We start from the raw sequence: 27,096 nt of genomic DNA on the forward strand, positions 1-27,096 counted from the left end.
GTCGGGTCCAAACTCCAAATTCCAATTTTGCCAACATCGAAAAATAAAGACCAAAGTACATAAACCTATTTATTAAGTCAGTGTAAAGTTGTTTATATTATAGATACACATTATTTTTTAGACATTTAGTTTTATTATAGAAATAAATCAAAGATGTTCCGGGCAGTTATTAAAAGTGGAATTAAGGAGCAAAAACTTGTACAAAGTATTTTATTGCCGAGGTAATTTTAGTTTATTTTAAAATAATATTAAATAATAAATATTACATTTTTAGATGTATATCTACCTCTATAATACATAATAAGACTGTTCAAACTTCTGAAAAAGTTCAACAAAGCCATAGTAATGAAAGTGCCTCTTTTGTGATGAATATATTTCGTGGACAGTTAGAACCCAAGCAAATGTTCCCGTATCCAAATGTTTTAAATGAAGAACAGAGAGACACACTTCAAATGATGATTGAACCAACACTACAATTTTTCGAGGTACTGTAATAAATATTACTTTTTGAATGTAAAAGCTTAACATAATTTTATTTAAAAAAATATGCATATTAGAAATGAACATTACACTAAATATGCTAAAAGCACTCATTCACAATTTTTAATTTTATACAAAATATATTTTAAATCAAGAAAACACTTTATAGATATTCAAATACAAGAAATCTGTTACATCTGTGTGTGTGTCACTATTTTTGTACTTTATTTATGTCAACTTCTAAACTACAAAAACTTTATACAGTTAATTAATCCTAGGATCGCTATTAATAATGTTAAATAATATTAGTTAAACACTTTTAAAACTTATAAGAAAGTAGCACATATGTGTCTATATTATAATACATTTCTACATATATTTACAGCCTAATTTACCCTGCCCGATATCTGTGAATTTATTAAAGACCTAACAGTTCCTTATTGCAATAGTCTTGTCCTTTTATCTATCTGTTTAATAGCTGTTGAGGGAAATGTTTTAGAGTCTTGAAACTTTATATGTAGGTTCCTCTGGTATAAAGAAGAACCCTAGTGAGGTGAATAGGCGTAGTCCTAGATACTGCAGTAATGTTGTTTTTTTCTATTGCATTACGAGGATAATGTTTCGGGTTCTTATTTTTCACAGAAAAATTTTTATATCCGTTTTAGTCCACTTAACAATATCAAATGTGGAACTAAGTATAGAATCTGTGTACGTATTTAATACCTTAAACAAATTTTTGCTGTTAAGATATGGGTGGTCTAGCTGTATTACTCTTATTATTAAAATGGTAATTATTATTAATATTATCATATTTGAGCCACACATCTCTCACTCCCTATAAGAGGAGAATAAGCATCTGTCAAAATGTTTCATAAGTGGATCTTTTCACTAAGACCAACTGTTTGATGTTGTTTAGAAGTTTTTTTGAAATGGTACCAGTAGTAAATAGGATAATTGGTATGGTCTGGTGATCTTAGATTATTGTTGTTAGGTTTTGTCATCAATAGTATGAGATCTGGTCTATTATTTGCCTCTAGTTGGTTTGTGAGTAGTGTAGTTGTCATTCTCAATAATGCTATCAATGATATATTGATAAGGGATATCTATCTCTTGATGGGATCTTTCTTACTTACATGGCTATAAGCACTTGTAAATTAATATTCACTGATAAGACCAAAATTCACAATTAAAATCAAAGGCAAGAGAGACCAGACTAGAAATAAATACTCAAAAGACAAAACAGTTAACACAGGCAAGAGCTAGGGGAAACAGATGCACAGTTGAATTAGAGGACGATATTGAAATGGTAGAAAGTTTCACATATTTAGGAGTTGCATTAAACACGGATGGAACAGAAGAACCAGAAATCCAAAGAAGAATAGTAAAGGGAAACAAAGCTTATTTTTCACTCGATCATGTGTTTCGCTCCAAAAACACACACTGGAGATTGAAAATCAGGGTCTACAAAACTATTATCAGACCAATAGTATGTTATCAATGCGAGCCATGGGTGATGACTGAAGAGACAAAAAGAAAACTGGAAGTCTTCGAAAGAAAAGTCCTAAGAAAGATATTTGGACATATTAACGAAAACGGAATATGGAGATCCAGGTATAACCATGAACTCTACCAACTGTTCAAAGAGACACAAATCTCATAATTCGTTAAACTTCAGAGACTTCGCTGGGCGGGTTATGTAGTAAGAATGAAGACAGAAAGATTGCCGAAAAGAGCCCTAGATAGTAAAATGCAGGGCGCAAGACCAAAAGGAAGGCCACGGAAAAGATGGGAGGATGAAGTGGCAGCGGACGCGCAAAATTTGCTAGACGTGAGAACCTGGAGAAGATCAGCGCGGGACCGGCAAGGCCCGATTTGGGCTGTAGCGCCATTGGAGAGAGAGAGAGAGAGAGATAATACCAAAACATTTTGATGTGTCAACTAATCCTTTCGTTTCTTTGAGCAGTATTTGTTGTTACGATTGGTAGGTTGCTAACCTTGCCAATCACTCTTCACATTTTATTCGGGCATGGGACCGGCTGTGGTAACCGCAGAGCTACTCAATCCACCCTGCAATCACTCCAAGCCACCTCAGTAGAGAGAAAGTGAAGACAAAATGTGAAGAAAAGAAGAAAGCCTTTTTACAATACACAACGCAACAAACACAACAGGCATATAACAACTATAAACGAATCAGAAATGAAGTGAATATGTACTTTAGTTAGAGAAATAAAAAGGGAACACTGGCAGAGCTTCTCAAAACAGATGGAACACAACTTCTACTGAACACAAAAGGAAATATGGGGAATGATCAGAGGACAAAAAAAAAAGAGATGAACGAACTAAAAAAAAAACCAAACACATTCACAAGGAAACATGGGTAGGCATTCGATCCCTATTTGCTAAAGATGACGATAATGAACCACCAACACCAAAGGTGATTACAAACGAAGAAATAAATATTGAGGAGGAAGAGGTAAAGGAATCATTAAGGAAATTAAAAAATAGAAAATCACCAGGAGAGGACAGAATATTGAACGAACCCCCAAAGTATGGAGGACCAAATCTGACCAAACAACTATTAAAACTAATCCAAAACATAAAAGAACAAAACAGAATTCCTCAAGAATGGAGATCAAGCATCCTAATACCTCACTTCAAAAAGAAGACAAATCGGACCTGGAAAATTACAGAGGAATTAATTTATTTAACACAACACTAAAATTAACAACCAACGTGATAACAAATAAAACTGAATGGTAACAGTAAACCGGCATATCTATGTTTCGAGGACCTTAGAAGGCATTTGAGAGAGTCAAATTAAAGCATGTTATCCACTTATTGTACGCAAGAGAGATACCTCTAGGAATAATCAAAATAATCGAAAATATCTACTAAAACAACACAATAAAAGTAATAGTAGAAGAAGAACTAACTGACTGTATTGAAGCTGGCAATGGGATAAGACAGGGAGATTCCCTAAGTCCTCTATGGTTGAATCAGTTTAACCTGATTATGAATGAAATAATAAAAAAAATAAGAACTAAAAAAAGATACCTAATGGGAGAAAAACAACTTAAAATAATCTGCTATGCAGATGACGCAATACTACTCTCTCAAAGTGAAGATGATTTACGACATATTCTTCACCAATTTAACATGTTAATTTCCCCAAACAAGACAAAATGCATGGTTACAACAGCAAATTTACTAAGATGTAAATTGGAGCTGGAAGGACAGATAATAGAACAAGTGATGGAGTTTAAATTTACGAAAATCATCACACCAATAATGACATATGCGACAGAAACACGACCTGACCTGAGAGGACAAAAAGGATGTTGAAAACAGCAGAGATGAAAACACTTTAAAAAATTGATGATAAAACACTATTAGACAGAGCTAGAAGTACAGATATATGACGTAGATGCAAGGTGGAGAACATCAAGAACTGAGTAAGGAATAGAAGAGTAGAATGGAACGATCATATAAGCCGAATGACAACAAATATAGTAGTAAAGACGGCAAGAGACAGTTCCCCAATAGGAAGACGATCAGTAGGAAGAACACAAAAACAATGGAACAAAAACTTACTGGAGACACATTGAAAAACAGACAGAGTCATGTCTACATAAAAAGAAAAAGAGAAGAAGAACTAATCCTTTTGGATGATTTTTAAATTGAAATATACCAATTACAAAAACAAGAAGGTGTATACTTCCTTTTTATTGTTATCTTATGGTATACAGCCAACTGCTGGAAATTTTCCCTTAGTAGTTTATTTTTTATGGAGACCATTTGCTTCTGGAATATTTCATGTCCAGCATAATTTGGCCAACACAATACCAATGTAACCAAAGTGCAGTATTAGTATTATTGAAAATTTAAATAGTTTTATGTTTGTTTTTAAAAAACCCAAATCATAAAAAATATGAAAATTAAGATTATTAAATATTCAGGTTACCCATATCTATACAGTTTATTAGAGTCAGAAATTTTTGCTGAACTTTTAACATTGTTTATCATTCTAAAGTACAAAATTTGTCTTATGTAATTTATTTTCTTTAATTTTTTAAGTATAGTGTTATCTCAATACTGGCTATTTAAAGTGTAATATTATGTTGTTATTATTCATGTTTTTGAATAAAGATACAAATAGCACAGTTTGGAAGTAATATGTTTTAGACTAAAATATGATCTTACTACTGACAAATAATTTTTTTAAGTAATATTTTGCATAAAATAAAAGAACATTTTATAGGGTCTACTTTTTTCCCTAAACGCTTTCAGTTCTACACCCGTAATATTGCAACCAATCGTCTTATTGTATATCTTTAATCAATTATTATACAAGTACTCTGGACTTAGGCAGATTTGGTATCAAGGTGGCATCAAACCCTCACACAGCAACAGTAAATTTTGCAGAATATGTGTTACTGTGCTAAAGGTTCACCTGTAGGGCCCTTATTGGGATCATTGAAACCTATTTGGGGCAGAGTCTGCAAGCAGGGTTGCCCCTCTACTTGTTCCCTTTATATTTTTATTTGTAGACCCATAAGAGTCACTATTAATTTCCAAGTCTATTTCTCGTTGTTTCCATGTTTATTTTGTTCCCCACAAGTTGGAATAAAAGGCAAGCATGGCAGAGCTTGGTGTAGATATGTGAGTGTGTATGTGTATTTTGTATTTGTGTATGTCATGTTTAATCAAAAAATCTACAGATTGTTTTATTGCTTTAAATTACAGTAATTGCTTAAAGTAATAGCTCTCCTAATAAAACAATGTTTATTCCCCCATGGCTGTTGGTCGTCTGGGAGATTGGTCAGAATATAAAACAAAATTTTTTTGTTATAAATAACAATAAAATTAACACTAATTAACAAAAAATATTCTAAAGCTAATAGTAATCTAAATATATCCTGAAGTGATCGTTTAAATAAGATAATTGTAATTGGGATATGATCACTCCAGACACAAGAACACATAATGATCAGAGTATTAAGTATTAATCAATTTAATAAAGAGGGAAAGGTCACTTCATAATGATTGCAGAAATTTGATTCAGTTGCTCTCTCCAATGCTCTATCCCTTGTCCCAGCCTGAATGGCTCCTATCACCTATTCCAGCTTATCCACCCAAAAATTCCTATCTTCCCACTCTGCGTTAAATTTCACTCCCCATCTCTCTACCAAGTTTTCCCAATCTCAAAACTCTCAAACTCATACTTTGTAAAACTCTCGGACTGCTTGCTAACACCACCATATCATCAGAATAAAGTAATATTTTAATGATAAATCGATTTAAATCAATGCCTCCTCCAAATAGTGCAAATAGCAGTGGACTAAGAATTCAGCCTTGCCTAACCCCCACCTCACAGTTAAACCAATATGACGTACCATTCTTCCCCCAAACGGCAGATTGTGTTCCTGTAAAAAGACATTTGATAATTTCCCACATTTTAGAAGGCAACTCCATACAGCACTTGTCGATCAATTTTTTCAAACTCTTTACTAAAGTCCACAAACAAAGCATAAGTTCTCGCTCTTTTTATTTTAATTACACTTGTCAAGTTAAACATTTGGTCTACTGTAGAATATCCGTCTCTATAATCTACCTGGCTCCAGTAAAACCCTTGAATCTGCCACTTTTTTATTCTGCCAAGTAACAAAGACGAAAACAGCTTGACTATTGCGTTCAGGCAACTCATTCCCCTGAAGTTCATTACATCATCATTTCTTATGCAAAGGAAAAATGATTGCGTCCCGGAAAGAATTCGGAACTGATGCTAAATTAAACATTGCAGTAAAAGTAACAAATAACAGCTTTGCTAGTAACAGAAAGATTTTTTATAAAACTCGTTCGGTATCCTATCGATCTCGGGTGCTTTAATATTCTTTAGGTTTGTGAGTGCTACATCTAATTCCGTCATATCAAAACTCCCATAAATTACTTTCATCACCAATATAAGGCTCGGCATAACTTAGTTGGGAGGACTGAAGTGCTTGATTTAGGAGACCCAAAAAGTGCAGACGAAATATCTTTAAGGAGATTAATGTAGACAAAGACCAAAACTCTTATAGAGTAACGTGCCCTACTTAGATCCTCTGCCACTCTCATGTAATACTCCTTCTTTTTGTTTTCACAAGTTTGTTTATACCCTCTCTTTCTCTGCAAATACATATCCCTCACATAATCTCCACCAGTTTCCTAAATATTTTTCGGAAACTCATTACCTACTTTCTCAAATTCCCACATTCTCGATCAAACCATCTACTTGTTTACTGTCTATCTTGTCTACCTTTTCTATTGTCCCCTCTCTTACCTCTCTGTTCGCCTACTCCCCCCATCTCGGCGATCTCCTTAATGATTCTTTGCAGTTCCTCAACAAAAGTTTCTGGCCTCATAATAATGTTTACATCTAGCCCCTGAATATGTTCCTTTATATTATTTTCAAAATTTCTTTTATCTTGTTTTGTCCACTTAACTTTAGGTAGTAACGGTAAAATGTCCTCATTATGCACCTGCCCCTGATCCCTCGGCATCTTAAGAAGTAAGAGTTAAGATTACAGAGCTACCAGAAGTACCTACATAAGTAAATTCTCACTCATGATCTCCTAGAGTCCCACCATTTAAAACACCATATCATTTTCCTCACAAAGTTCTATAATCCCCTTCCATGACCATTGGATATTTTGTCCTTAGAAGTTCTTACCAGTTCCAATACGCCATAGTACTCTCCCCCTTCTATCACTATATATAGACTAGACTCTTCCCCTATTTTTCCATTTACATCTGTGATCATTGCAATGGACTCTCCACCTCTCTGCTCCGTGATGTCAACAACAACCCTTTCGAAATTCAAAAAATCTCTCTCCCACTTTTATCCTGACCTCAGATATACTGGTACTATATCGACATCATGAGTTAACATGGTCAGTCGAATTACCATATGTCCCTCTATCTTGATATACCTAGATTTAAATTTTGGCTTTATCCCACATATCATTCATAATATAAATATAGTCATAGTCATCTTTATTGATCCTTTAAGACATTCAAAATAAATGTATAGGATACGTCACTACAGAATTTGGTATAAAAAACATTAATGTGTATAATACAATATTCACAGTGTAAAAAAAAAATTGACAAAACATAAAATATATAAAATAACATTTTTACACGTAAAATATGAAGCTATTGCAGTTTGTCCTCAAGATATTCATTTATAGAATAATATGCTTTTCTTAAGAGTAAATCTTTAACATTTTTTTTAAATTTAGAGATAAGTGGTATTTCTTTCACAGTTTTTGGCAAATGATTGTATAAGGTCAGTCTCATATATCTGAAGCAATTTTGAAATTTGGATGTTCTGTGTTTAGGAACTCGTAAAGATTCAGCACTTCTTGTATTGTAGTAGTGATTGTCTGAATTTACTGGAAATGAATTGATTTCCTCTTTGACATAAAGTAAACATTTATAGATATATATGCAGTAGAAAGTTAAAATTTGATGTTTAATAAAAACTGGTTTACAAGACTGTTGATAATCCAAATTAAAAATTTTACGGATAATTTTTTTTTGGTTAATGAACACTTTGTTACTATCTACTGAGTTCCCCCACAAAATTACATTGTAGCACATGTGGCTGTAAGCAAGGCTATAATAAACGTTCATTAATGCCGAGATGGGTAGTGTGTTTTTAATTCTAGATATAGCATAAAAAGCTTTATTCAATTTCATGTTCACTGAATTCACTTGCTCTGACCATTTGATATTACAATCAATGAATATACCCAAAAACTTTGTAGAGTGAGTGGAAGATAACATATTGTTTCTATCGTGGATGGTTAAGATATAGTCATATTTAGATGAGTTGTATGAATGAAAATAAATAATTTGCGTCTTGTCAATGTTTAATATTAGTCTGTTGGTATTACACCAGCGTATAAAGCAGTCAACAACAGTCTTCATTGTCATTTTTAATTCCTCTAGTGTACGTGCAGAGACTATTAACGAGGTATCATCAGCAAACATTGATATTATAAGTGCCCTTATGTGATCTGGTAGGTCATTAATAAAAATTAGGAATAATAATGGTCCCAGCACGGATCCCTGTGGTACTCCTTTATTTGTCGTGTATGGTTCTGAGCTTGATTCTTTCATCTTAACAACACTCTTCCTGTCACTTAAGAAATTTATTATCCATTCTAGAAATATCCCTCTAAAACCAACGTTATATAATTTATTGCGAATAAATGTTATGTCTAAGCAGTCAAAAGCACGTGATAGATCAAAAAATAGTCCTGCCACGTGGTTTCTACTATCTAATTCATCATAAATACGCTCAAACAAGCTGCATGCAGCCGTGAGTGTTGACTTTTTTGATCTAAAGCCGTGTTGGGTTGGAGTTAATAAATTGTATTCTTCTATAAAATTTAACATTCTGTTGTATACAACCTTCTCTATTACTTTTGAAATTATGCTAAGGACAGATACTGGTCTATAATTTGAAATATCATGAGGGTCATTCTTTTTGAAGATTGGAATAACTTTTGCCATTTTAAATATGGATGGAAATTGGCTGGTTGTTATTGAGAGATTAACTAAATGGGTTAAAGGAATCGATATATGATCACTTATCAGTTTTATTATTTTTACAGATATGTTATCAATACCAGTACTAGGCTTATTTTTTAGTTGATCGATTGTATTTTTTATTTCAATTGGAGTTACGGGTAAAAAGAAAAATGTTTTGTTACACATTTTTGAGGTAGTACAAGAAGAAGGTAACGAAGTGCCAAAATGAGTTTGAAGATTGTATTCTGTAATTGTAGCAAAATATGAGGCAAACGAATTAGCAATATCACAAGACTTGGTAATAATTTTATTATCATAATGTAGAATAATATCAGACCTGTTCTTTTGCCTACCAGTTTCACTGTTTACTAAATTCCAAATTGTTTTTGGTATATTGTAAGATTGATTAATTAAGTCACTATGAAAGTTTTTTTTAGTATTTATTAATAGAGAATTATATTCTTTTTTTGCCTGTTTATAGGTATCTTGAGACTCGAGACTCCCTATATTTTTTGCTATCCAGTGTAGATTTTTTAGTTTTTCACTAGCGTGTCTTACCTCATTTGTTACCCATGTAGCCTTATTTATTTTGTGTGCTTTATACCGTGTTTTTATTGGACAATATAAATTTAGATTGTAATCTAAAATGCTAACAAATGAATTTGTGGCATATTCAGCATTAAATTGTGAATAAACTTCATCAAAAACTGTAGAAGAAATCCCTGCTTTAAACATCCGCATATTTTCATCTGACATATCCCTGTAACTGATGGGTTTTTTATCTTTTTTCGATACTTTATTGGCTTGCAAATTTACACTAAGTGAAAATACTTTATGGTCACTGAAGTGACCCTCGAACACATTTGATTTATAAAGATGTGGTTCGATATTTGTCAATATGTAATCCAATTTTGTAGATGATGTTTTACCTACTTTATCTACGAAAACTCTTGTAGGAGCCTCAGATGTGACTCTCAGATTATAACTAACTAAAAACTCATTATTAAAAGATTGCTTATTATTAGACATGACAAGATAATCAATGTTTAGATCCCCACAAATATAAATATCATGATATGACTTACTGCATAGCTCCAATATATTATGTAATTTACACAGAAAACTCTGAACTTCTCCTGATGGCGAACGATAAACACTAATAACACAAATTTTCCTATTGGCTATAAACAGAGAAATCGCACAGCACTCACACACCATTTCTTCACTTAAGTTAGAGACATCTAATGTTTTGAATTTAATATCAGTTTTGATGTAGATGATGGATCCTCCATGGATATGGAACTTTGTATCCATTCAGGGTCATAAATTGGATGTTTTCTTCAGTACACCAATGTTCTGATAGACAAATTATATCGGGTGTTTCCTGCAATGTTAAGACTTCAAGTTTGAGTAACTTATTTGTCAAAGATTGAGCATTTAGTTGCAATATTTTTAAACAACTGTCTGGTGATGATAAAAGTAACGTTTCTCTTGGATTTACTTGACTAAAAAAGAGTCTGGTCTATCTTCTCCAGTTGACAGACCTCTATTATGATGCTCTCGATCTAAGAATCTTCTTCCTAACCTAAAGTTAAATCGTTCAATGCCAATTTTTTTCGGCCAAAAAGCAGGATTGTAAATTTCTTCCCTTAAGTCAGGTAGTACACCTATCATAAAACATTGATTATCCCTTCTTTTATGGTCAGTTGGTAACAATTTTACTTGTATATTCTCACAGTTTGTTTTAGTTATTATGAAACTCTTGATGTGGTCCTCATTTACACTATCCGGAACTTTTGAGATGAATAGCCACAATTTTTTGTCTGGTTTTTCGGATTTTCCATGGAAATCCTTATCACCAATTCCAGTTCCCATTATTTTCTTGCGTCTTGTTGTCACAATCTGATATCCTTCATCGTCGGCTTTATTCTCTGAACTCCCTGTTGTGATATGATTAAGATTTATTTTTGTGCTTTCCTCATTCTCAACAACTAAATTTGTAATGTAGTCACATGTTTGTTTGGTTTGAAATTCCATTAATTGTGCATTTAATTTGTTTGCAGTAATTTTTGAAATGCCCTGTATATTGGAATTCCTTTCAACATGTTTGGTGTTTTTATCATTAAAATTTTTATTTGAGTCAGTTTCATTGTTTGTTTTGTATTTAGAATTAGTCAACTGGACACTGGCCGTCTTATCTTCATTACCTTGAGTTTTTATTAAACCCTCATTAACAGTTGAGTTGGGTTTTTGTGAGATTCTGGTTCTGGTTATTTCTGATTTCAATAAATTTAATTTTTCTAGCAAGTGTTCATTATTTGATTTTAATAGATTATTGTTATTTAATAATAAATTGTACTTATCATCTTTTTCGGCTAACAGCCTTTTTAACCACTGATTTTCTATCGCTATGGCACTAGATGATTCGATGGGTTGTCCATCACTATTTTGGCAACAAATTACCCGTGAATCTCCTATCTTGAAGAATTTCACTTTGTTTTTCACAGCACATGAGATGTGATAACTATTTCCACATACTATACAAACGAGTATTTTATTAGGCTTAGTTTGACAACATTTAAATGTGTTCTCTTCAAAATCTACCTCTTTTACTACAGAGAGAGGTGACGGCACATTTTTACTTTCCGCCATCTTGGATGAAAACTACTTTCATAATCATTAAATTCTGGTACCCTGAGTAATGTCTTAATCCTTCATACTTTATAATATAATATTCTTAATGTTTCAAAAGTATCACTAGACTTCTCTGGATTTCTGGATTTCTCCCTGCCTCTTATGCTGGTACTTCCCCCGACTCCATGTATATGGTCTCTTCTGCTTGTTGCCTTATCACCATAATATCTCTGTTGTTTTCTTTAATCTTTTCTAAAATCTACAGTTAATGACATAGCTGCTATGTAAGCTTGTTGATCCTCAGGTGTTTATTTGGTTATACCTTAATACTTTATTCACACCTGTCCTATGTTCCAATATACCTATATGATGTTCCCTATTTGTCATTGGGGGAGATGAGAACTTGTGAAATCCTGGGAAATTTGGTATTCATTAATTGAAAAAAAAAACAGTTGATAGCAGGTCATTAATTCTGATTTAAAATACTACAGTCTTGATATTTGATGTATATATGTGTTCTAATTTGTAGAAAGTTAACAATCCTGCCAAAAATGATGAACTCGAAAAAGTTGAAGAGAATACTCTTAAAGGGCTGTGGGAGCTTGGTGCATTTGCTTTACAAATTCCCCAGGAATTAGGAGGCTCAGAATTGTCTAATACGCAATATGCAAGGCTTGTTGAAATTGTAGGAGCAAATGATTTAGGTATGTATTGATTAGTATTTGAATATTGATTAGATCTCTAGCTACATTGATAAAACTATGCGTTTTTTAATAAATGAACACGTGGTTCTTTATTTACTTATAATACATATCACATATTTTATTTATTTTAGGCGTTGGTATTACTTTGGGCGCCCACCAGTCCATTGGTTTTAAAGGTATTCTTCTTTTTGGAAATCAGCAACAAAAGGCCAAGTATTTAACCATGTGTTCTAGTGGTAAAGTTGCTGCTTTTTGTTTAACTGAACCAAGTTCAGGTTCAGATGCTGCATCTATACAGTAAGTACCCCTATTTATTATATTGCCATCTACTTTAATGGTCATGAACGAAAACGATTTTCCTTGTGTCATCTGGGCTACACGCTATCGCTTTGATGAATTGAAAAGCCATATATATATATATATATATATATATATATATATATATATATATATATATATACTATATAGATAGTATATATATATATATATTATATATATATATATATATATATATATATACAGATTGAACGAATTTAAAACGGAACATACGAAATCAATGTATTTCGGCTCAACTCCGCTCTAGGTGGGTGGCCAACAAAAGCTTGTCAAATAATTATATTATATAAATCCAATACTTCAGCGGGCTGATGGATTCGGAACTCATTCAAGAACAAGTCAAAACTCCACCCAAATAGGTTGCCTAGAATCACTGAAAAAACTAGACTAAACAAGCAGTTATTATGCTGTCAAACCACTTATCGCTTCCTTATAGTCCAAGAGCTGGAGCCGAAATTTTGAACTGATCAGTAATATGACATTTCTCTATTGGAATATGTTTTTTTTTCAAACTAAAGTCATATTTACTTTACAAATCACATTTTTTTCTTAAATATAAATATTTTACGAATTAATTTTTAATTGAATAAATGTTTGATATTTGATATTTTATTAAATTAAAGTAATTTTATAATGTTAACTATTAAATATTTTTGGTATAACAAATAGTAATTTTACTTATTTTTTATTACAATAAAAAGGTTTTTAAATTTATATTGCATAAATAATGATTGTTCAGATATAAGAAAAATTTGATTTATTATTACATTAATAATCAATTACAAAATCTATTATTTCTATTTATCAATAGGTAAAATTCAATTTGTAGAATTCCTTTAACATTTTACAAATAATTATTAATAAAAATCAATTTAATAGTGGAATTATCAATTTTTTAAGCTTTGAAATTTACTTTGTAGATATTTTCAATATTTTTTTTAACTTTCAAATTGATTGAATTTTGTTTCATTAGTTAATTATAATTTTACAAATTCTGTTTGGACATTAATTTTGCATCATTATTATTTTAAAATATTAAAATAATAATGATGCGCGTTCATTTAGATCAGTAATTCTAGACGCATGCGCTAAATGTAATAAGTATCAAGATGCTTTTATTCAACTTGGCGAAACTGACTTCGATTGTAATGAAGTTTTTGAAACCTTAGAAACTTTCATATGTCACTTATATGGAACAGGACTGATGAGAACAATTCCAAAAAGAAAAGTAAACGATGTCAGAGTTTCACTATTTAACCGGCAGTATAAGTTGCATGATGTGAACGAGCCTTAAAAAAAAAAAATTTCGATGCTTCAAGCTTACCACCATGTCAAGATGTATTACACCAACATCTACTGCGAGCTCATTATATTTCAAATATTTGGACAAATGCTCATAAAAAAGTACCAACAGAATTGATTGTTGAAGAAAGTGATTGTGATAGTGATAGTGATTGAAAATGAAGCAGATAATGAATGTGATATTATTAAAAGTGAAAGTGACGAAGATGATGAATGTGATGACATCAATGAGAGTGAGAAAAATGACGAAATTTTTAGTTTTTCTAAATTTTTTTTTCTTATCGGAAAAATCGTTTGAAAATTTTTGGAAAAAAATCATGGTATAACTGACAGAAAATCGAAAGGATTCTACAAATTAGATTTTACCTCAAAAAATTACGAAAATTTTCATTTACGGCAATTTTTTTGGAAAATTTTGAGGAAAACTCTACTTGACGCTTTTCAGAATAGTAACAGAAGTGAGCACACAAATTTTCAAATCAATCGGTATAAAAATATCATAATAAAATCAGTTTGAAAATTGTTACCGAGACCTAAAATGCGCAGGCAAGTGGTACATTTGACCCCGTTTTATGGCTCTCTGTACCAACCCATCTGTCCGCCCTTTTATATTTAGAGTTTTTAGGGGCTAAATAATGAGCCATGAAAATGGCGGACATATTACTTATCGTTAATTTTTCCCCAAAAAATTGCAACCTCACCCCTGTCCGCCACCCCTTATGTATCCACTCTCGCGTCCGCCCTTTGGGATTTCGTCTAGTTATACCAAGATCTTACTCTGGGCAAATGTTCAGCCATATTATCGATCGTTAATTTTTCCGAAAAAAATGACAACTTCATCCCTGTATAGCCACCCCCTGTACCACGAGGGGCGTCCGCGTGTAAGGCAATGTCTTAACCCAGTTACAATGAATATATTCCAATAGAGAAATGTCATATTACTGATCAGTTCAAAATTTCGGCTATATCTCTCCGACTATTAGGCAAGCTCCTCTTTCCTTTTAAAGGAGACAGATAGTTGAACGATATTTTATACAATGTCTATCACCGGGTATGGATTTATTTTTGTCCAAGTTTTATATTGGTCCACTATTTCAAATGCAGTTCAAACAGACATATATTAAATTGTATGTTCCGTTTTAAATTGGTTCAATCTGTATATATATATATATATATATATATATATATATATATATATATATATATATATAAACCTAGAGCTAAGATTAATACTATTACAAGAATTAAATTAATATTACCTACACCCAACAGTCTTCCTGATTGAACCGCGTCGATTATCATTGCGCCGAGCTTTCGACATCCTCTTTGATGTCTTCTTCAGGGCTTCGGAGGTCTCAGTCTCCCTTTCTTGATATTTCGTTGTTCTTAGGGAGTAGAGTATTTTTGAAACCATTTATATTTTATTTTAGATCAAGAGCAGAATTATCTCCAGATGGAAAGCACTATATCCTTAATGGTTCCAAAATTTGGATCAGTAATGGAGGAACTGCTGAGATTATGACAGTATTTGCTAGGACGAAGGTTACTAATCCAAAAACAGGGAAAGTTGATGATAAAGTTAGTGCATTTATTGTTGAAAGAGCATTTGGAGGAGTCACAAGTGGGCCACCAGAGAAAAAACTCGGAATCAAGTGTTCAAATACGACAGCTGTAAGTTTCTTGCTTTTATTGATAGAGAAAATATACAGTGGGGAAACCGCTTATGGAATATAATTGTTTGTGCTTATTTTAGAAAATTATAAAAAACCGTGGGTCTCGTCAACTCTTAAATTCAAATGTGCGCTTTTTAAACGTAAATTTAAATGTACAGTGTGATTCACGCAGGTCTAGCCTAAGCCACAAGTATTGATCACATTTTTAAATAACTAATGTTTGACGTTTCGATTTCCACTCCGGAAATCGTTCTCAAAAAACATCTACAAATTCTGAAAAATATATACCTGATCAAAATTTTTGTTATTGTTTATGTCATTTAAAAATTATTATTCAATTTTACTTCAGCACCATTAACATCAATTCTTGTTCTGTTTCAGAACTTCTTGGACTATGTGAAATATTTTAATCATTTAAAAAATCACATATTGTTTTTCTCAGAGCCTTCTTTCAGTCGTAGCGTATTTTTGTGTATTCAGACATGTCAAAAATTTATTTTGCTTTTATTTATTGTTATTATATTTATTTTAAATTTATTTATATTAATTTAAACTACTTATTTTCGCTTTCACAAGTCTTACTTTTAGAAAATCTTAGAAAATGTCATGTTTTAGAAATGTAATTCTCTGTATATTTTTAGTTATATTTTGAAAACACCAAAATCCCTGCTGAAAATCTTTTGGGTGGTCTAGGAAATGGTTTTAAGGTAGCAATGAATATTTTAAACAACGGACGTTTTGGTATGGCCGCTGCGCTTTCTGGTACAATGAGGACATGTATAAAGAAAGCTGTTGAATTTGCAACTCAACGAAAACAATTCGGTCAAAAATTAGAGAGTTATGGAGGTATACAGGAGAAGTTAGCTCGTATGGCTATGTATCATTACGTGACTGAGTCTATGGCGTATATGATATCTGGAAATATGGATAGTGGATGCACAGATTATCAGTTAGAAGCTGCTATATCCAAGGTAACAACATTTTTAATGATTTCTTTAGTCGTTAATATTTTAATAAGTTACACAAGTTGAATTTTTTTGTTTATTTTTAGTGTTTTGCTTCTGAAGCCGCGTGGTACGTCTGTGACGAAGCTATACAAATTTTAGGCGGTATGGGCTTTATGAAAGAGACTGGTTTGGAAAGGATTTTAAGAGACTTGAGAATTTTCAGGATATTTGAAGGAACCAATGACATTTTACGTTTGTTTGTAGCCTTAACCGGAATTCAATACTCAGGGGCGCATTTAAGGGAATTACAAAGTGCCTTTAAGAATCCAACAGCAAATTTAGGTCTGATATTTGAAGAAGCGTCCAAAAGAGTGGGTAGAAAAGTAGGTTTAAGTTCGCCTCCTTCCATGGATCATTTGGTTCACAGAGACTTAATTCCGTCAGCACAAGTAGTTGGAAAAGTAAGTTCATAAAACAGTTTAGTGGGTTACTCTTAGAGGAAGTTTTTTGTTTTTTCTTCTATCGATTATTTCTATTCTTTATAACAGTAAAGCAACAATCTAGATCATTGTGTGTCAATCTAACAATAAAACGACACATCAGTCGTATAAATATGAAGAGACACTCGAGATGCCAATTTTTTGTAGGGTTTTCGAATAATTCTTTCTAAAGTGGAGATACATCTTATGTTAATGCAAATTGTACAATAAGAAATTTAGCAGGGAGAAATAAAAGATTATACTAAAGAGTCATATTTATTGAATATAAAGAAAACCAAAATTTAGTGAACAAATCTTTCCTAAGCTTTCTAATAAAATAAATGTAAAAATATACTTATGGCTAAAACAGAGATACAGTGACATCTGGAGCAGACGCCGAATGTATTTTTCACATGGAGATAAATGTAGGCTGTAGTAGCAGCAACATTGATGTTGACGGTAATGGTAGCAGTATTGATGTTGACTGAACCAGTATCAGCTAGGAATGTAGCTATGTATATCCCTGTTAAATCAGCAGGGATTATAGCTAGCTACATCCCTGCTAAATTAGCAGTTGCCGTGAACACCACACGTGGTGTTAATTGGGTAGTCCCACCAAAAAGCGAGTAACAAGAAAAGAAAAAAAACAACAACAATTAATCTTGTGTTAGTTGACAACATATAGTTGCCAGCTATTTTGGACACTAATTCAACAATTTTTTAATTAGTTCACTTAATTTCCTGACTTTACCAAAGAAGTAGGAATAGCAACCATGTTATATCCTTTTTATTACTACTTCTTTGGTTTTTCCCAAATTGCTCTTAAAGTCTATTTGTTTGAAATTGGCAGCTCATTACTGTCAATACCATAAACCAGTGCAGTAAGGATGTAATTGAAACCAATAAGCACGTAAGCACCAAGTGTTTTCTTTCCGCTCTTTAATTTTTTCACGAAGCAACTTTTGTACTCTTTCTCTTTTAATACTAGTACTATTTTTGGATTTATCTATACGCATATCTATACTATTATATTCATAGAATAGTTTTTTCTCATTAGGGGATAACTAGCGGACCAACTCGACATCGAGTTTTGATGTAAGTTTTGCTGATATTTAAGAGGGGCGGAGTCTAACGATCCATCGTTTCCGTCGCCTGGTGTAAATGAAAGCCCTTTTATTGTGCGCAATACTCCTCCTAAACGGTGATAGATAGGAGAATAATTTTTTCGAATAATTAAACAGATTAGGAATTTTACAGGTGTGGTCTTCGTATGAGAGGTTCGAAACTGTAAGGAGTCTTTTTTTTTTCATCATGTAGTGCTCTATTTAGTCTAAGATTTATCCTGTTAAGGTACGTTTTATTTAGTGGATTTTTTTTGCCATATGCATCGAGCTCTTCTTTTTTCTTCTGCAAGTTTTCTTATATGGAGGGGGATATTATGATTTTCTTGCACACTTCTTTGTCGCTATGGTGTTGCTTCCCAAGTTTGACTCTCTTACACTATGGATGTCAACTATCCCTTTTGTTACAGCAAAATCTACCAAACCTTTTTGGGGATTTTGTTGGGGTCCGAAGACCAGTATGTGGGTTCTTCCGTTGATAAATATCTTAAGTTATTTTTTGAATAGTATTCAATAATGCTCGACCTTTAGGCGTGATTAATCTGAAATCCCAAGCGATGTGTTTGGTATTCCAGTCTCCTGCTACTATGAATTTGGATCCAAGAGTTTGTATGAAATCATGATACTCTTTGCTGGAAATGGGATGTCTAGCTGGGCTGTAGATTGATGCTACACTGAGAGAGGTGTTTGTTTCGAGTTTAATGATTATTGCTTGGATTTTTTCCGTAATATAAATAAGGTTGGACTGCATAGTGTTTAATTTTTGAATTAATAATAACGCCAAAGCCTGCATGTGCTCCTGTCTGGATGGTTTGCATAATACACGGTATAGTAAGGTATATTAATAACCATTCTTTGTGTGGCATGGCTTTCAGATATTAATAGAATGTCTGTATTATTCATTTTTAAAAATAGTGATATCTCTAGTATATGGTTTGAAATGCCATTAGCATTCCACGACGTAATTCGTAATGACTTAAAAGTTATTGTGTTAATGACTGTAAAATCATGCTATTTTACCGCTAATTCATGTTATTTTTGTTATCTTCATTTATGTTTCCCATGGCAGCATCGCTATAACTGATTCTGTTGAAATTATGAGTATGATGTTGCGTAGGTATATTACATTGGGACTCTGGTGATTTGTATTGATTTTTGATTGTATCTGGCATTTAGTAGTTTATAATAAACAGAACATCCTCTATAATTAAAATGTGTAGTAAGTGCAAGTTGCTGGCGTGTTTTTGGTTTCTTGCAGTCCTTTGTGTTGTGTGATCCAGTGTATTTTACGCAATTAGATGGTTTTGCACAATACGTTTTAATGTGACCATATTCTTAACATCGTGTACATTATGGTATATTTCTCTAAATTCTCGATGGTTCTACCCTTATTTTACAATGCTGTACATACTGTTTCGACTATTTATTTGTTCTTCGTTTGAGGCTCGAGGTCCACAAAAAATAAAGGCAATGCTTAATCTGTGTCTGAAATTTGTAATGTTCCTTACCTTATGACCCTTATTCATTCTGGATTTCCGGTTTAATTTCAGCTATCGGAAAGGAGTCTGGAATAACTTCTGTAGGCTCTCTCTTACTAAGGTTGATATGTATAGTGGGCGATGTTTTCCTCTCGCATATGATGTATTAGTTTTCTGTAGTATGCAGGTGTCTTTGGGAAGATTTTTATTGTGTTGTTTGTTAAAGCTTTAGTAAAGTAAGTCGAAAAAATTCCGTTATAAAAGGTATATATTAAAACACCCCATCGGGCTACATCACAGAACGTTTTCGGAATTACTATTCCATCATCACTGCTATCTGGATATGTTATTCATTTGCTAGTATAAAATAAATTTCTTTTTTTTTCTGAGAATATAAATCGAGAGTTCTCTCTGATGAAGCTGGGACAGAAATATTTATATCAGCGAATGGTGGTACGCTGTAGCGAAAAAAAAAAACCGTCTATTTTATTCTTTTTTTTTTCTATTTATAAAATCTACCATTTCTCTACCAAAGTGTAAATTTTACCATAATAAATATATGTAGGAAAACAGTAAATGATTATATAAATTAAAATTAAAAATTTTTTCCAGTGTGTTGATTCCTTTGGACAAGCAGTTGAAATGTTGTTAATAAAATATGGAAAAAATATTGTTAATGAACAGTGCCTGTTGAATCGTCTAGCAAACGCAGCCTTTGACATTTATAGTAGCACTGTCGTACTTTCAAGAGCTAGTCAATCCCTTAAAGAAAATTCACCGACAGCCAACCACGAAAAATTAATGACGGAAGCATGGATTCTTGAAGTAAGTAGTTCTTTTAGGTTAAAACAGAAATACTATGCAACAAAGCTGAGTTGAACTGCTACCTGTACCCCCCAAAAGCAGACGTGGTTCTTTTTCTTACGTGCCATCTCTGCGGAAGAGGTTGGCAACCACCTTGGCTATTCTGATCTTCAAAAGTTCAATAGATGAGCATGTATACCATTCCCGCAAGTTGCGCAACCATGAGTTTCTTCTCCTTCTTACACTTCTCCTTTGCAGCTTTCTGGTTTTTATTATTTCCGTATTCTTTATGCATTCCTCTAATGACTTGTTACATGATCAACTTATGATATTTTCAGAATTCTCCTGTATACCCACAATTCAAATGCTTCCAGTTTCTAAATTGCGCGATGTTGTATACAAACGAGTTTTAGCTTAGGCGCCTACCGTTATAAATACAGCTACAACTTTGTTTCTATTTGGAATTTTTTTAGTAAATGTTGATTTTTTGAAAATTTAGAAAGTAAAAGTCCCCTTTTATTTTACCCCCTTTTCTTTTATAAATAATCTTAACCCCTTCTATTTAGTAATTATCTTTAACTTGTGTATTGCAAGACGCAACAGAAATAGCTGGCTGTTATTCGATGTTCATATTGTTTGCAAGTCAAGCTTGTAATAAAGTTGTGAGAAGAAAATTTTTTTTATTGCCTACATAAATTTTTTATATATGTATATGCCTTATGGATTAGCAGTAAATAATACTGTTTAAGTCGATTGACAATTATTGAAGGTACAAAATTGTCATTTAAATTTACTCGGTGATGAACTTCGGCCAAAACAATCGTCAGACAAATGTAAGCTGCAGAAAAAACTATTATTTGTAGGTACCTAATCAATTTTAAAGATGACCTTTTTTCATTAGTAAATATAAATCTTACATATTTCGTTAATAATAGGAATAAATAAATTATGAAAAGTAATACTGTATTAAAATAATATTAAACTGATACGCCACTGTCAGCTACTGTAATTTTTCTGTTCCCCGTTCACCGCAACAATCTTAAGGTCACTAAGAGTGGGAACACTTCCGTCCATTGCGGTAATATTATTTATCTTTACACTTTTTTCTTTTATCTTTTTATCCAATGGTGACACTTAACAACACAGAATAAGAATTTTAGAAGGTTAGTTCTCTCAATTTATAAGTAAGCTCAACTGGCTCGCGGATAACTACCGCCATTCCTTGAGTGGTTTCAGTGGCGTCGTGTGGAGTTAAATTTAAATCTTTAATTTATAATTATAGACAGTGTAGTTATTTTAGATTTTTAAATATTTATCGACTTTCCTTGTACATCATTGCACATTTCGACGCACTTTAATTTTAATACCACTTTAAATAAATGCTTTAAATTCATAACTCAATTCCCAACACTTCCAGTATATTTATAATAAGAATATTAATTGTGGTCCTAAACTTATTTAATTTTTTCGTTAACCCATTTAATTCTGTTTTTTCCTGTGCTTAAATTCATGATTTGAACAATATACCCAAAGACTATGCAAATTTATAGTTAGCAACTTACGCCTACCGGATTAGAATAACTGAAAACAAACAAGATATCCCAGTTTGTTTCAAAGGATTTGGCTCACATATTACCATACTAGACCAGAGAAATTAGCAAATAAAAACTGTTTTTCGTGACACTCTTTGATACAGGTGTCTAACAACTGCTTTTGATAAATTTTTTGATGACAATATGTAATAAACAAAATATTCAAAAGATTAAACGTCATTTTTTACTTATAAACAATACATAAACATAGAAAAAGTATAGAAAATCCTTAAAAATTAGTGTTTGTAAAGTTATTTTTGTTAATTTATTGTTTAGTTATTGCAAAAATAGCTTCAAAGATTGTTTTTTGAAAATTATTAATAACTTTTCTAAAAATGCACAAAAAACTTCAATTTCACTTGATAATAGGAACAATACCGCCTGAATTCAGCTACAAAAATTTTAAGAAGTTTCATTTAACAGTTATTGCAAAATTGAAATTGTTTATCCCAGAAAACTTGTATCAACAACGGAATTGTGCGTAAAATATTAGGTCTACATAATTTTTGAAAGCACTATATCGAAGAGTCATTCGCTCAATTATCGGGCATTATTTCTAAATGACCAAGCCGGTTTAGTCTTTCTGACTTATATATCTAACAATATCTGCGTTATTATGCATGAATTCGTCTCGCTATTGATTTATTTTAATTCTTCACGTACCATCGGTAGATTGATATAATTATATTTCTTAATATTTTGCACTCGAAGATTCTCGGTTGATTTTCATCAGTCCTCGTGTTTTGCAGATTCTTATCTTAGACTCTTGATTTAGTAATTTGCTTTTCATTAAATCTTTGTATGTATAAAAGCACTTATTACCGCTAAGAATCCGTGCTTGTATTTCTTGTCTGACGTTTTTCCTCTTATTTATTATTAGGCCAGATAGGAAAAGCTGGAGGTATGATTTAAATTGTTATATCTGCACAGAACTGTTTAGTCCTCAAAATTTGTTGTGATATAAGTGACAGAAAATCACAGACATAAATCAAAATTTTGTTTAAATAAAATGTACTCATTGTTTTCAGGGTGATTTAGATTATACACACTAAATTTATTTTGCAAAAAGAAAACATCACGATAAGTAATAAATCTCAAAACCTTAACATATTTATATATTTACACATCACTCAAGGAGTCCCGGGCCTGACATATAGAGGGCGCCACTTAGAAAAAATACGTAAGGTTTAGATTTAGAAAGTGGCAACCTTCAAACGTTACCTGTCATAGTTAGTGCTCAATCAGACTTTCTTCTTCTACCAGTGCCTATCCTCTATGGATGTTGGCTACCACAATGGCCCGTCGTATTTTATTAGCAGCCGTTCGAAATAGGTCTGTGGTGGTCATACCTGTCCACTGTCTCAAATTCTTAAGCCAGGATATTCGGCGGCGTCCTGGTCCTCCATTTCCTTCTATTTTCCCTTCTAATATCAATAGTAGTATTCTGTATTTATTTTCATTTCTCACTATATGTCCGAAGTATGCTAACTTTCTTTCTTTAACGGATTTCAAGACTTCAGGTTCTTTTTGTAAACGTTGCATTACTGCGTCGTTAGTTATATGATGTACATATGATATTCTGAGCATGCGACGATAGCACCACATCTCGAAAGACTGCAACCGTCTGCAAGACGCATCAGTGAGTGTCCATGCCTCTGCTCCATACGTAAGAACAGAAAACACATAACAATTAAGGATTTTGAGTCGGAGATGTAAGTTCAAGGTTAAATTGCAGAGAACTTTCTTCATCTGTTGGAAGGCACTCCTTGCTTTTTCGATCCTACATTTAATCTCGTATGAGTGATCCCAGCTGTCTGTGATGTTGCATCCTAGGATGTTAACTACTTGATCTATCAGTCTTTGTAATCCTTCAGCACTATCCGCAACAAGGATGCATATCGTCTGCATATCTTAGATTATTTATTACTTCACCGTTAACAATCACGCCATCAGTCATTTCTCCCAAAGCTTCTCGAAATAGATGTTCAGAGTATGCATTAAACAGCAAAGGCCAGAGTATGCAACCTTGTCGTACTCCTCTTTGCATTGGGACTTCATTGGATAATTGAATCTTGGCTACTTGTTTCCTATAGAGATTGGTTATTATGCTTATATCCTTGTCATCGATATTTGCGATTCGCAAAGTTTCAATAAGCCTCTCATGCTGTACTTTGTCAAATGCCTTTTCGAAGTTAATGAAACAGGCAAAGACATCTGTATTAACATCTCTTGCTCATTGTATCAATACTTGTATGCTAAAAAGTGCTTCTCTTGTGCTAAGACCGCTGCGAAATCCAAATTGTACATCAGCAATACCCTCCTCCAATTTCTTGTATATGCGAGCATGGATGATGTTTAAGAATACGTTGAGTGAGTGGATCATGAGGCTAATGATTCGGTGTTCTTCACATTTCTTAGTATTTGCTTTTTTTTTGCAGTGGTATAAATATGGACTTGTACCAATCTTTTGGTAAAGTTCCTGTTTCATATATACAGTTAAATTATTCTGTCAGAATGTCAAGTTGATTATCTTCTATCAATTTCAATACTTCAGCATATATTCCATCGGGTCATGGCGCTTTGTTGTTTTTTAGACGACTTATAGCAGATCTTCTGACTTTGTTATTGTTGGTCCATTCTCGACGTTGTCATCTACTTCAATGTGTTGGTTGTCACTGAACAGTTCTTCTATATATGCCTGCCATCTGTCCAGTTTTTCTTGCGTATTGAATAGTATGTTTTCATCTTTATCAAACAGTGCAGTGGACATTATTGTTCTATATATTCCTGCCATTTCTTTGATCTTCCTGTGCATATTGAATATATCATGTTTTTTTCTGTAGGATCTCTATTTCTAAGCATTTCTCTAACAGCCAGGATTCTTTTGCTAATTTTATTTCTTTAAGTACCTCTTTGTGGCGTTCCTTGTACTTTTCTGCGTCTTTATTCTTAAACTCTCTTCTTTGCTCCATAAGCTCTAAAATCTGATGTGTCATCCATGGTTGTTTTATTTGTCTTTCCTGTTTGATGTTGTTTGTTGTTGTTGTTACCAATACATCTTTGATCTCGTTCCACATTGTATCTATATCTTTCCTATTATGTATTGCAATTTCGTTAAATTTTGTGTTTATTTCTTCTTGCATTTGTTGTTTTACGTTGTTTTGTTTCAGTTTTTGTATGTCCACCATTCTTATAACGCCTGACTTTCGAGTTTTTTTCATCCTTACTCTCAGTTCAGCAAGCAATAAGTTATGGTCGGAGTTGATGTCTGCTCCAGGATAGGTTTTTATTGACGTAACCGCATTACGAAACCTTTTATTTATTAGAAAATAATCTATTTGATTTCTAATTATTTGTTGCGGGCTATCGGTGGGAGACCTACAGGTATATAGCCTTCTAGCTGGTAGTTTGAATTGGCTGTTCATGATTACATTATCTGTTTCTTGACAAAATTGTATCAGTTGTTCTCCTCTTTCATTACGTATATCCAATCCATACTCTCTTATTATGCGTTCTACTGTACCCTTTCCAATTTTGGCATTAAAGTCTCCCATGATTATACTGACTTCTTCTTTTTTCATATTTTTCGATGCATTCATATATCATGTCGGGATAGTATTTTTTCCCGTGATTTACAGTAAAATTACTAACAAGAGAACTGCAATGTCATGATTGAGTCATAATGACGTGTTACCATTATTTTTCTGACAACTATTCTTAAGTTAAAATTAATTTAATGTAATCGAATGAACTATACTCCAATAAAGTCGTCCCAGCAAATTAATTCAAAATAGCGACACTATTATTTCTACTTTAAAATGAATAATACATCAGAGAAGGTTAGAGAAGATTTCTTTCATTTGTTTTGAAAGTATGCAATTTATATATATATATATATATATATATATATATATATATATATATATATATATATATATATATTACTATAAGAATTTTTTGTTTTATTTTTTCTTAAGTGACAAAACAAAATAATTTGTTTAATTATGTATTATGAGAACGAATTGGGAAAACCAGGGGACTTATTGAGTGAAGGCATACATTTGACTGACAATATTGAAAAGATAGTTTTGTTACTTATAGCGTAAGACGCAATTGGTAGGAAAATAATAATTGGAGTTTTTATAATTTCAGGCAACAGACAGGGTAAAAGCCAACTTGGATGTTGTAGCATCAGGCAAGCATTTAGACAATTTTTCAAAAATGAGTGCCATTGCCAAAACAGTGTGTCTAGCAGAAGGTGTTGCACAAACTAATCCATTGAAGCTCTGATAGTTTAAACGAGAATGGAAGATTGAAGGGAGGAGTTTGGAACAGAGCTCTTGTATTCTATTGTTTGATGTCCATAGTGACATCTTCTGTTGGTTAGAGAAGATTTCTTTCATTTGTTTTGAAAGTATGCAATTTTTATTTATTCTCGATAATTGGATGAAATATTGTCAATTGTCTGTAATTTCTATCGTGTTATACATGCCAATACTTTATATTTAAATAATTTACGTTACCTTCACAATAGATAATAGTTTTAAATTACAATACTAACGAGATCATCCTATGAATATAACATAAAATCTATTTTAGAATAAAATAAACCTATATTTTACTTAGTGTGTAAATAATTTTTGTGTATTATTTAAAATATAAATATATTTTGTTTATATAGTAAATTGTTTTTATAGACCTATTTCCTATACCAATCACAATCAGCTCACTTATGTTACCAAAATTACCTACTTCGTTACTTACAGATTTGACATAACTCCTGATTGTCTTTAGCCTGATGCTTATGTGTGCTCCGTTTTTTAATTACATTTTTGATTTCATGTCTTATAGAATATTGATTTTTCCTTTGCCTGCCCTTATACCCTTAGTCCAAAGGACAGGAAAAGTATTGCCTAAGTGATGTCCAAAGGAGCTAGCGAACTTGTACATATCACAGTTGTACTGTCAA

The 27,096-nt window shown here is 32.4% G+C and overlaps 1 protein-coding gene across 1 annotated transcript; it reads left to right on the top strand.

The window, feature by feature from the left end:
* On the top strand, window positions 1-26,807 carry Acadvl (Acyl-CoA dehydrogenase very long chain). The gene is made up of 9 exons (XM_072546690.1): window positions 1-221; window positions 275-485; window positions 12,221-12,395; window positions 12,527-12,692; window positions 15,464-15,704; window positions 16,348-16,677; window positions 16,758-17,114; window positions 20,344-20,556; window positions 26,280-26,807. The coding sequence occupies exons 1-9, from the start codon at window positions 154-156 to the stop codon at window positions 26,415-26,417; spliced, it is 1,899 nt and encodes a 632-aa protein (XP_072402791.1). The 5' UTR covers window positions 1-153; the 3' UTR covers window positions 26,418-26,807.
* Window positions 26,808-27,096: the final 289 nt, after the last annotated feature.

Source organism: Diabrotica undecimpunctata, chromosome 10 (assembly GCF_040954645.1).
Source record: "Diabrotica undecimpunctata isolate CICGRU chromosome 10, icDiaUnde3, whole genome shotgun sequence".
Taxonomy (NCBI): domain Eukaryota; kingdom Metazoa; phylum Arthropoda; class Insecta; order Coleoptera; family Chrysomelidae; genus Diabrotica; species Diabrotica undecimpunctata.